Genomic DNA, 12,268 nt, shown 5'->3' on the forward strand with positions numbered 1-12,268 from the left:
GACTAGTTGTTAATAGAGGTTGTTTTTTTTTTGACCAAGACTTTGAGTGGAATGTCATGCCTAAAGGAGACATGCTTGGGCTCAGGTTGTTACCAAAAAGCCCTGAGGAACTAGGAATGACTTTCGAAGGTAATAAAAGCCCACGAGATAAAAGGCCTGGTACCGTGGTTGGTTGTGCGGTCCACAGCAATCTTTCCAGGGAAGGAATGAAGGTTGTTTTCCTGAAAGATGGCTAGAAGGAACCTTAAGGCACAATGGAAAACCAGAAGGATTTGGAAAAGACAGGTGTGTACAGGCAAGGCTGAATGCCAGGTATGGGGCTGAGCTTCTGTGCCCTGAAGGGCAGACTGAAGGTCACCCTAAATGTTCCTTGGGTAAGTTCCAGCAAAGCAGAACTAAAGATCATAAATGATCATTTGCTGCTCTTGTTGTGTTTATGCAAATGAACAGGATAAATTAAAAATGAACTTAATGCAGTCCCTTTAATGACAAGGAGGGTAATCTTAGGGAGAAAAATCACGATTCAAGGAAGATCACAATGCCCAGTGGTAGACTATAAAGTAGTGCAGCTAACCGTCTTTAAAGTTTCTTTTCATTTAAAATATGTTTTCACTTGAAAGTTAAACTATGTCTGTGGTATCATCAAAGATATTTAATTTACAGGCAAGAAGAATGTCAAATGCCTTGCAACTGGGTGTCTTTCCAATAAGACAGTCCTACAGATTTAGAGACTTGTTTGTGGGTTATGTTACATAAATTAACATGTGTTTTCTGTTTTCAAAGGGCATAAGCCTATGATCTCATTACCTGAGTGATTGTCTGTATGTATAGGCCTCACTTAATCCTGTCTGCAGCGCTGCCTCCTGAGACTCAACGGTTGGCTGAACTCAGTGGCTGGGTTGGTGAAGAATGGGGTGGTCTGTGGGCTTCATTTTAAAACTGGTTCTTCTTTCCTATCCTAATGACTTGGACTGGAAGGGCCCAGAAGCTTGAGAGGGGGGAAACCTAAAATATTTCCTTGAGCCCAAACTAAGTATAATGGGCAAAAGGGTTTTGGACAGGTGAGATTTACCTGGCACACCTTCCTCCAAAGAAGCCCTTTTTTTTTTTCCCCCTAATGTGGGACATTGAAAAATTAATCCCTGCCTTTTGTCATTTAGTGGTTATGGACTGAATGATGTCCTTTAACCCTGTAGACAAATCTGTTGCCTCCAGAATACAACAAGGATGCCAGCCTGTTAAATCAAGCATGCCATTGTCCGGGGACAGCCAAGTGACCTGGAGTCTGCACGATCCTTCCCCATGTGGGAAGGCCACCCTCTCCTCCACATCTCCCACTCTTATTATGGATTTGCGGACCCAAGGGTAGGTAGGATGACGACCATGTCCAGCTTGAAGCAGTTAGAGGAGCTTGAGACCTTCGCCCATTGTCCTCTATAAGATTATAAAGGGTCTTAAAATCTGAGAGGGAGGGATTGTTATTTTTTATTGTTAAAATAATTAATTAATCATTTATTTATTTAAAAAAAGAAGAATATATGAAAGGGTGAAGCGGGAGAGCTTGTATGTACGAGCCATGGGCATGGATTTGGTGGGGGATTGCTGGGGGAGGTGGGGTGCTGGGTGGAGGGGAGCAATTGGGAAAAAATTGAAATTATTGTAACAATATAACCAATAAAATATAAATAAATAAATAAATAAGGGCAAAGAACCTGAATAAACACTTCTCCAAAGAAGACACACAGATGGCCAATAGACATACATAGAGATGCTCAATGTCACTAATCATCAGAGAAATGCAAACTAAATTCACAATAATATATTTCACAACTGTCAGAATGGCTAACATCAATAAGTCAACAAATAACAAGTGCTGGTGAGGATGTGGAGAAAGGGGAACCCTTTTGCACTGTTGGTGGGAATGCAAACTGGTGCATTCACTTGTGGAAAGCAGTACGGAGATACTCAAAAAATTAAAAATGAATCTGCTTTTTGACCCAGCTATCCCACTCTGGGAATATATCCAAAGGAACCCAAAATGCTAATTGGAAAGACCATAAGCACCCTTATTTTCATTGCAGCATTATTTGTAATTGCCAAGATATGGAAGCTGCCCAAGTGTCCATCAATAGATGAGTGGACAAAACAAGTACGGGTAATTTACACAATGGAATACTATTCAGTTGTGAAAAGTAAAATTTTACCCTTTGCAACAGTATTGACGGACTGAAGAACATTATGCTAAGTGAAATAAGCCAGAGAAAGATAAATAGCATGTATTTCACTCATATGTGGAATCTAATGAACAAGCTGAACTAATAAGCAAAACACAGGTGACAGCTAGAGGGGGGAGGGAGGTTTGGGGGTGGAGGGATTGAGTGAAAAGGAGAAAGGACTCGGACATGGACAACAGTGTTGATTGCTGGGGGGAGGGGAATATAAGGAGACTAAATGGCAATGGAAAAATATACAATAGAGATTAATTAAAAACAAAATACAACCCATATATTACAAATTATTATTCATTAGTCTAAAGCAAAATAGAATATCAAACATTTAAGGGTTCATCAATGTTTGTATCCAATGAGAAAGTTCGTGAAAAGGGCCGCCTGACATCTTATATACCTTCACATCCTGTCCCAAGCCCAAGAACAGAATGGCACACAGATGACAATGAGGAAACATGAGTGATACGAACAGGTTATCACAAAACTAAGCAATAATCACTGCTTAGTTAAAAGAATCAACAGCACACATGTAAACTGGCTCCTCTGGTAGCCTGAAACTCACTCCACACCGCACAGATCACAATTTGAGTTTTGACAAGATCACCTAGTGGTTCACTTGCACGTGAAAGTTTGAGAAGCATTTTTACAACTTTTAATTTTTTTGAAAGAAATATGTTGTAAAACTTTACCTTATTTTACAAATGAAAAATATCAGAGATTAGCTTACTATTCAAGGTAGGAATTTTTGAAAAGATCCTAAGTAGAGCAATACATTTAGTTTAAGACCAATGCAAAACCTTTTACTTAGATATACATTATATACTACTATTTTTTAAATCTAAAATACTGGCAGACTTTATTTGTAAGGTTAGTAAATGCAAAGAATAAACCAGGAAAGATGCATCATCTCAATGTTACTACCTGCAAAGTACAATGTTTAAATATTTCCTGAATAAATGACATAGAAAAGCAATTACCTGTGGTGTGTCTTTCTGCATTGATGTAGTAATTTTAAATTTTGTTCTTTTACTGCTGAAGTTCATATTTAATGAAAATGAAGATTCTGCATCAATATCTTCCTATAATTAAAAATAATTCATTTATATGTATAATACATAAAATCATTACATGAGTTGCTACAAATAGTATGCTATGAAATAAGCAAAAAATCCTAAATTCTCATAATCTTTTACATTATAAAAATTATTTAAGAGAAAAATAAATGTCTTCTGTCAAAGGAGTAATAATTCTTTCCTAACTTTACACTTGATAGAATTTTAATCAATTTAAATAAATAAGCAATTTCCTGGCCCAACTACTACATATTTTACTTTTGGATAAGACAAAAGAGTCAATCAAGCTTATTGGCTCAACCCTTTGAGTGCCAACATCGCTGTGAGTGACGCTGACAAAATTTTCCCAAAAGTGGCAGCATTGCTCCTAGCGACTCTTTTCTCGATGGCTATAAAATGTAAAGAAAATATAATAATTCATATTTTATGTTTTGTTCTCCTTTTTGTACCTCAGGTTATATATTGATATAACTTTTTCTCATGTTAATACAAATTTTGAATTTTTATGCTTGTTCAAATACTGACATATTAATCCTGTTATAATTGTTACTTACATTTTATTTTATTTTATTTTTTAATTATCTTTTCTTGTTATAATTTATTTGTTTGTTTCTTTATTTTATTTTATTAGAGAGAGGGGAAAGGAGAGAGAGAAGGAGAGAAACATCACTGTGTGGTTGCCTCTCATGCACTCCGAACTGGGGACCTGACATGCAACCTAGTAATGTGCCCTGACTGGGAATCGAACCAACGACACTTGGCTTGCAGGCCGATGCTCAATCAACTGAGCCACAGCAGCCAGGGCTTTACATTTTAAACGGTCCTTTTAATTTCATTTATCTTTGCAATAATCGTCGAAACTCTATACAGTGTTCATGATAAGGAAGCTTCTGCTAATGGACATTTTCATTGTTTCATGGTATAGCATTAGCATTTTGTTTATAAACTGTTTTTCACTGTTGATATCTATTGATATATGTCTTTAGTGTGAATGCCATTTGTGTTCATTTTTTTTGTACATTACAAAGTTCTTTTTTTTCCAAAAGTTTATGCAATATTTGGCATACTTCTTGCTTGTTATCCATGTTGCTATGTGTTTTTTCAAATTATAATAATAGGTTTTATATTATGCCATATATTATACTTCAAAAGCCATATTGAAGGAAAGAATTTATTTTTCTAAAATAATTGTTATAATAAAATAATTTTAATGCAATAATTTTTTTGCTAAATTGTGTCAAAGAACACTGATTACAAAAGAAGAGTGTGTTTACTATATGTCGTGAAATTTTCAGCAAATTATTATGAATAATAATGTTTTTATAGACATTTTTTATAAACTCTGCATTTCTCAGCAAAATAGCCTGGCATTTCTAACATGAATTTTAGCAATTATGCATGGCACTCAAAGGGTTAAACAGAATTTAACATTTTAATTTTTATGAAATACCCAGACTCATAATTATTCCATTACCCTATTCTGAAAAACTGAACCAAGTTTTTTTTTTAAGTGCTGCAATAATACCAATTATAAATAAGCTAACTATAAAAGCAAGCTCTTCCCAGTTGGCATACAAGTATCATTTCTCCATCACCCTGGTGTGATTCTGACAAGAGTCTGCTCTTCAATTCGTATTTTAGTCACTTTGCCAGAAGTAAATGGCCTTTTCTCAAGTGGAAGTTTTTAAGTCAATTTTTAGAATCATAACTTCTCTATCAGGCTTAAGAAAGCCAGTCATATCATATAGTAAACATTCTCTATCAGCAGGATCAAGAAGCACTTGGAAGATAGACTCATTCTTTAATAACCTAAGGAATTTTAAGAAACTGGCAGATTTATAATTCAGATTTAATGTATTTAAATACAAATCTATATTTATTTTGTACATTTTGGGGCAGCAAATATAACATGTTTTAAATATATATATATATAACCTCTAACTATAACAATTAGGTTTAACATTTAAAACATTTTAATTTAAGAATTTTAATTTAAAAATTTTAATCTTAGGGGTGTCAGCAAAATGAACTGATGAGAGAAATAAATTGCAGGCTATTAACTTTACCAAAATAAAAATGAAATATCATTTACAAGAATTTTTTCTTATAGGCACAATAATCTGAAGTAGTAGATTTGACCTATATCTGCTGCTTTTTTAAAAACCATTTAATTATCTAAGATATACTACAATAACAAAAACTTATTACTGGAAAGAAAAAGTTACAAAGAAAAAGAGGAATATACTATTATTGGCTTGCCATTCTCATGACAGATATTAAAAAGTATGGTGGTTATTTGAGTCCTGAAATTAAAGGACATGAAACTGAGAGCATTTGGAATGAAGTTACACATGTTAAATATCATACAAATGACATCATTTCCTACTACAGAACCATGCAGTTAAATATAAACTAAACACATGAAAAAAAGCCTAGGAAGTTTTAAGATAAGCTACAGTTTTCAACCTCAATTAACCAAAGTACTCCTGATGGCAATCCTTTTCCAATTTTTCAGTAAAATATCATAGTATAGGGCAAATGAAATCAAACTATCATAGGCACGTAGAACATCAGCTTCCATAACCTTCTCTGTGACTCCTCAAGTTCACAGCTGTAAGGAACTGGCAGTAATGTAACTAATTCAAGTGCTTTCCGAAGTACCAATTGCGTTAACTTAAAAAAAAAAAGTTATTTGTTTATTTATTTATTAATTTATAGAGAGAGGGGAAAGGAGAAAGAGGGAGAGAAACATCACTGTGTGGTTGCCTCTCACTCGCACCCCCAACTGATGACCTGACGTGCAACCTAGTCACGTGCCCTGACTGGGAATCAAACCAGTGACACTTGGTTCACGGGCCAATGCTCAATCCACTGAGCCACAGCAGCCAGGGCCCCAAGGGCATTAACTTTTATAACCTACTTCCAATACTGTAAACATCCCATGAAAAAGCTTTAATGTTTATAATGCTTAAATTCCTTGACCTTTAAATTCCCATACCTTTTCCGAATCATGGTTAATCATTTTCACATCAAGTAATGATTTGATTGTTTTTGTCAGTTCCTTTTCATTCATCTGAGTGCTGTCTTGAAGCTCTTTATAGCTGACAATTTCACTGTTGTTAAAAGCTAGAAGAACTGCCATTTGGTATGTTGTAACCATGGCTACATATGGTTTGCCCAAATAGTTCATTTTAACTTCACCTACAAGTAAAACAAAATTGTGACAATAAACTAATCATTCAAAGGAACAATTCAAAATTACTTGAATACTATTTCAGATATTTTCTCCTGAAGTTAAGGACTTTTTAATTGCTGAAAAGCCATTCTTGCTAGCAATGTAATCATTTTGTTCATTTGGGGGTAGGGCCATTAGTTTTGAGTAGAAATCACAATTAAGCTCTTATAACTTTACCAGTAGGATTTAAACAATGCCTTTAAATAATCATTGGAAGGCTAACACACAGGTAGGCAGAAAAAAAAAAAAAAAACAGTAAGAGGAGGTGGGGATAGGAAAAGAAGACGACAAAAAAGGAGAGACTATCGGCTTGCTATTAGCAATTGATTCATCTGCTTGCTGACTCTATCTGGTTTATACCAAGTAAGGGTCAAGCCTACAAGGAAGTCTATAAGCGTATAGGAAATGCTTATCTTGCAGCTCTCATTAAACTATAGTTTCTGCCGAAATTGTTAAAAATAACATTTTTCTTCCCAGCAATTTTCGAGGGGATAACAGGAATGGGAGGAAAGACAAACAGATTTTAATTTTATTGAAACAACTGATAGAATAACAGTGTGCTAGACTCTATATTACCCCTGAGAGCTATAATATACACAACAGATTAGGCATCCTGCAGTTCTGCAATATCCCAGGGAGACAGAACACTAAATAGCTTGTAAGAAACTGTATGACCAACATGTATGTATTCTGTAACACTCTGTAACATGTTAAAAAAGTAAGTCAAAGAACTGCTTCCTAAAGCATGTTGTCATATAGTTTATACTTCTCTTTCTCTCTCTCTCACACACACACAGAATCTGCATTATTTGACTATCAATAAATTATCTGACCTAGCATGAAATTTGGTTTTAGAATTCTACATTTTAACTCTGGAAAGCTGTATTTCACATGAACTTAACCCAAGAGGCTTCATTCTCCTTGTTAGTGGTAATTAGTAACTCTGATCAAGATTTTGTGCTTTTTAAACTTCATTATGTAATTAAAGATCTTAAAGAATAAACTCTATTCAATTATTACCACACAGATGTCTATTCTTTCATCACACTTTGACTTATTTCAGAAAAAAAAAACATATTCAGAAATATTTTTTAAAATACTCTAGATAGAAACAGCTTGAGGAAAAAATTCCTAATCCCTCAATTTTCATGAAAAGAGGTAATTAGAATAGCTGATCCACACAGAGTTTAAGTAGTAAGTTATCACTCAGTGTGTACTCTTAAGGCATAAGACCTGGATTCTGGGAATTCAGGCCTAATTTCAGCATGCCCTCCAAAAATCTTCTGCCCCCAGTAACTGCCTATGCCCTGTGGTTATCCTGTTTAACAATCTTTTTCTGTTTTGAGAACAGGGAAAGAACAGAGGGAGAGAGAAAGAGACATCAATTTGTAGTTCCACTTATTTATGCACTCATGGGTTGATTCTTATATGTGCCCTGACTGGGGACTGAATCCATAATCTTGGCATGTCTGGACAACACTTTAACCAAGTTACCTGGCCAGTGCCACTCAATGTTATTCTCAACAAATGTTAAAATGTAGCACAGCATTTTGCAAACCAGCTGTAAACAGGATGAGCTTGACAGTGTCTCAACCCTATACATGTAGCCAACTCAAAGAAAACAGGTGCAATTGACCAAACAGTGTATGGGCAATGACTGAGCCTCCTTTCCAGGACAGAGCTTTGGATATGAATCCTGTCTCCTTTGCTTGGTTCAAGTAAATAAAACTACCTTGCAAAAACCACAGCTTCTTGAATGGAGCTCCCCAAGTGGCAAACCCGTTGAGTTTAGTAACAAGTTTGGTGACTCCAGATGGGACTCTTAGTAAGGTCTCCCATTTCAGTCTGATGCGGATACTGTCAAAGCAGTCAGCGGTGGCAGCTCATACGGGGCTTCCCTGCCTGAGTCCTCACTGAATAAGGGGTCTGTTCTATAGAAGACGTCTGCATAGTGTGGACCACTGAAACAGTGCCTAGCCTGTCTCAACAGCTAAACGGAGTGGCCACCTGAACATGTTTTGTTCAGTGCTTAAGAAGGCAGGTGGTTAGGTCAGCCCCTGTGGTCACTTTAGTTAGTGTTTTTAATCCCATTTTGGGTATAGGGTTGTCAGAAAGGTAAGTTTCATTTCTGGTGCATATTTGGTTTCCAGTTGGTTGGGCAGGAACTGTCCACAGGATGCCCAATTCAGGACCAAAATTAGGTCTAACTCTGTAGGGTTAAGGAAAGCCGGCGGCACAATCCAGGACATGATCCAGTGACAGTCTCTGCTTTGGATGTCTAACTCTGGAGGGTTGAGGGACACCTACAGGGCAATCCAGGACATCCTTGGGTGAGTCTCTGGTCTGATTGTTTCCTGCAGGAGTTGGATTTTGTTCTTTGCCTTGTCTGATACGTAAATGTGACAATATTTTTCCTCTAGTCACCCTCGGATTCTGTTACTGGCCTTCCTGGCAAGTTAGGAGTCAGTTCTACTGTTACTGGTGGGCTAGTCAGTCTAGGTTGTTTGAGAGGTTGTGAATACCTCTTAAGATAAATGGTAAATATATTAAAGAGGACCCAAGGATTGGAAACTGAGCCATCAGTCAAGACATTGCCAGGTCTCGCGGGCCTCTCAGAAGACCTCCTAGATTTCTTGCCTCAGGGGCCCCCAAACTGCCAGGGAAGCCTGTTTCTTCCAGGCTCCCTTTTGCTCCCTGTCCCAGCCTTCTGATTCTTTTAGTTTCCCTAATCTGTTAGGATCACCTTTGAAAATTTTTCCAGAACAGGAAATTAATACTCCCACTCTGTATTCCTGGCTACCTGAGTCCACTACCTGTCAAGGTACTAGTTTTTACCCAGCCCAGAGGCTAAATTGTGCCCCTCAGACAGGTTCCACACAGGGATGGGGGAATGGTCCTTTCTTGACATCAGATCTGTATACTGGCAGGGAAATACTAAGGGACTTCAAGCTTATCGGAGGTTTATTAGCTTGATTAGTGGTATATTCATGACCTATAATCCCACTTGGGGAGATATTCAATCCCTCCTAACTATTCTCATCACTACTGAGGAAAAAACTACTACTCTTAAAAAACAAGAAAGAGGCTGATAAAAAACATATTTACTCAGCCTAATAATCAGATCTAGTGGCTGGCAGATGAGTTACCCCCCAAAGCTAATCCTCAGTGGGACCCCAATGACCAAATAGACTGGGCTCACCCTGATTGTTACAGGAAGCTTCTGTTGAAGGGTATGAAGGACACCAGTTGCTGCCCTGCAAATTGGGCCAAAGTTAGAAACATTCACCAAGGAGCTCATGAAAACCCTTCAGCCTTCTTAGAAAAAATTATTTTAAAAATGCTTCAGACAATAATATACCACACCAGACCCCGAGGACAAGGGAGTGACACTCTCTTGAATACCCACTTCACCCCATAGGAAGTTACAAAAAATAGCTGTGGGAACTACCACTCCCACCTCCCAACTGGTAGAGGTAGGCTTTAGGGTTTTTAATGAAGATGATAGAAAAAAAGAAGAAGGAAAGATGAAAAAGCAAGCTGCTTTTCTGGCTGTTGCCCTCTAGGCTTTGAGTAATTGAAGGACAACAGGCAGACTACCTTGAGTGAGTAACCCCAGCCCCAACCATGAGACCAACCAAAGGTGTCCAGCAAAGTTGGAGTCTAATCAATGTGTATACTGCAAACAAAAGGGTCCCTGGGAGAAAGAATGCCCCAAGCATCCTCAGAGAAGAAAGGAAAGGGAAGTTCCTAATTCTCTGCAGTTACCTTTGCAGTTCATGTAAGTCTAATAAACAAAGACAGAAGACAAGACTAATGGGGCCTGGGGCTCCCCTTTTGGTTCCAAAAGATAACATTTCAATCTCCCATGAGGAGACTTGGGTAACTTTGAATAAAGAAGGTAAAAAAATTGAATTTCTATTAAACTCTGGAGCCACTGACTCTGTTCTTACTTCCCAGAAAGGCCCCTCTCTAAGAGGGAATGTAATATTAAAGGGGTGTCAGGAAAGCCCAACACGAAGAAACCTGGAGCCTCTGACATGTGAAATAGGGTCAAAACAGCTGTCACTCTCGGTCCTCAATGTACCTGAGTGTCAAGTTCCCCATAGGGAAGGGACCTACTAAGTAAATTGGGGGCTACCATACATTTAAACTAAGAAAAAGTTGAACAACTGATTCCCAAGGATGAAGGTACAGATTTCATGGCCCTTCTCCATCAGTATGGGAAGCATATGAAGTAATGCCCCTTGCTGCTGAGAATTCAAATACTTATTAGTGTTAGTAATCACATTTATTCAATGGGTAGAAGTGTTCCCATGACAAACTAAAAGGAGCAATGAAGTTGTAAATGCCTGCTTAAGGAAATAATATGTTTGGTCTCCCCAGGACCTTTCAGAGTAACAATGGTCCAGCTTTCACAGTGGCCATAATAAAGGTAGTAGTACAGGCTCTCCAAATTAGGTGGGTCTTAATATTCTTTGTGGAGACCACAGTCTTCAGGAAAAACAGAATGATGTAATCAAATGCTCAAAAAGACCCTAGCCGAACTGTGCCAAGGAACTCCTGAGACCTGGCTTGCATTATTACCAATCGCCCTACCTCAGATCAGGGCAGTGCCTAAAGGAATGCTTAAATTAAGTACTTTTTAACCTATGTACGGTAGGCCCTTCTTGGTTTCCTCTGAAATTTTAGGATGCCCAGACCCATTTATAGACCCCTTAAACATATTATCCAACTAGGGAACTGAAAACTTAAATGAATATGCTAACCTGGTTTTACCCCCACCAACAAATACTAAACTATTCCCATATGATACAGGCACCTGGGTATAATATAAAAACATGTAAATTAGGATCCCTGCAAGGTCAACTAAACCCAATATGGAGAGGTCCTCATTTTGTCTTTATTAACAACCCATTCTTCCCTGAAACTACAAGATATAACTTACTAGATACATCACTCTTGATAGAAGCCAGCTCTACCACTCAAGTGAAAACAAGGAACAAGATCCATGGTTCTCCTGTGAACCCATCTGACCTCAAGCTTCTCTTCAAAAGAATTAGTAACTATGATGCACTTCTGTCCTCAGGAACCCCAGAACCCAGGGGGCCCTAAGACTGTCATAGTTGAGAACAGAGAATTTCACTACTCTAACTCAAAGATGTATTCAGTCCACGTTCAGCAGGAAGCGGTTACAGAAATACTGTATGACCGTTGTCCCTATTTCCTCAAGAAAGAGGAGTGAAAAATCTCAGAATTGTTAGATAAAACAGTGTCTCAAGGTCTGGGCAGTTCTAAATGTTGTTCTTGCTAAATGTTAAAATGTAGCACAGTATTTTGCAAACCATCTGTAAAAAGGATGAGCTTGACAGGAACTAAACTGGTTGAAAGTAATCAATATATAATTGAACAAATAGTGTATATAAGTAATGACTGAGCCTCCCTTTCCAGAGAGTGAGCTTTGGATACGAATCTTGTCTCCTTTACTTGCTGCAAGTACATAAAACTACCTTGCAACCACATCTCTTTTTTTTTTAAAATAATTTGTTTGTTTATTTATTTTTAGAGAGAAGGGAAAGGAGAAAGAGAGGGAGAGACACATCACTGTGTGGTTGCCTCTCACGTGCCCCTAACTGGGGACCTGACGTGCAACCTAGTCATGTGCCCTGACTGGGAATCGAACCAGCAACACTTGGCTTGCAGGCTGACGCTCAATCCACTGAGCCACACCGGCC

General features: G+C 37.7%; 1 protein-coding gene across 3 annotated transcripts in view; it reads right to left on the reverse strand.

The window, feature by feature from the left end:
- CUL2 (cullin 2) overlaps positions 1-12,268 on the reverse strand; it is a 134,387-nt gene that overhangs the window by 18,413 nt on the left and 103,706 nt on the right. For all 3 annotated transcript variants that reach the window (XM_090266194.1, XM_090266193.1, XM_090266195.1), the window contains exons 18-19: positions 6,300-6,502; positions 3,206-3,307 (exon numbers count right to left, since the gene is read on the reverse strand). In XM_090266194.1, the coding sequence (XP_090122320.1) occupies positions 3,206-3,307; positions 6,300-6,502 (305 nt within the window). The remainder of the gene's footprint in view (positions 1-3,205; positions 3,308-6,299; positions 6,503-12,268) is intronic.

Source organism: Furipterus horrens, unplaced genomic scaffold, assembly GCF_987537825.1.
Source record: "Furipterus horrens unplaced genomic scaffold, mFurHor1.1.pri manual_scaffold_2, whole genome shotgun sequence".
Taxonomy (NCBI): Eukaryota; Metazoa; Chordata; class Mammalia; order Chiroptera; family Furipteridae; genus Furipterus; species Furipterus horrens.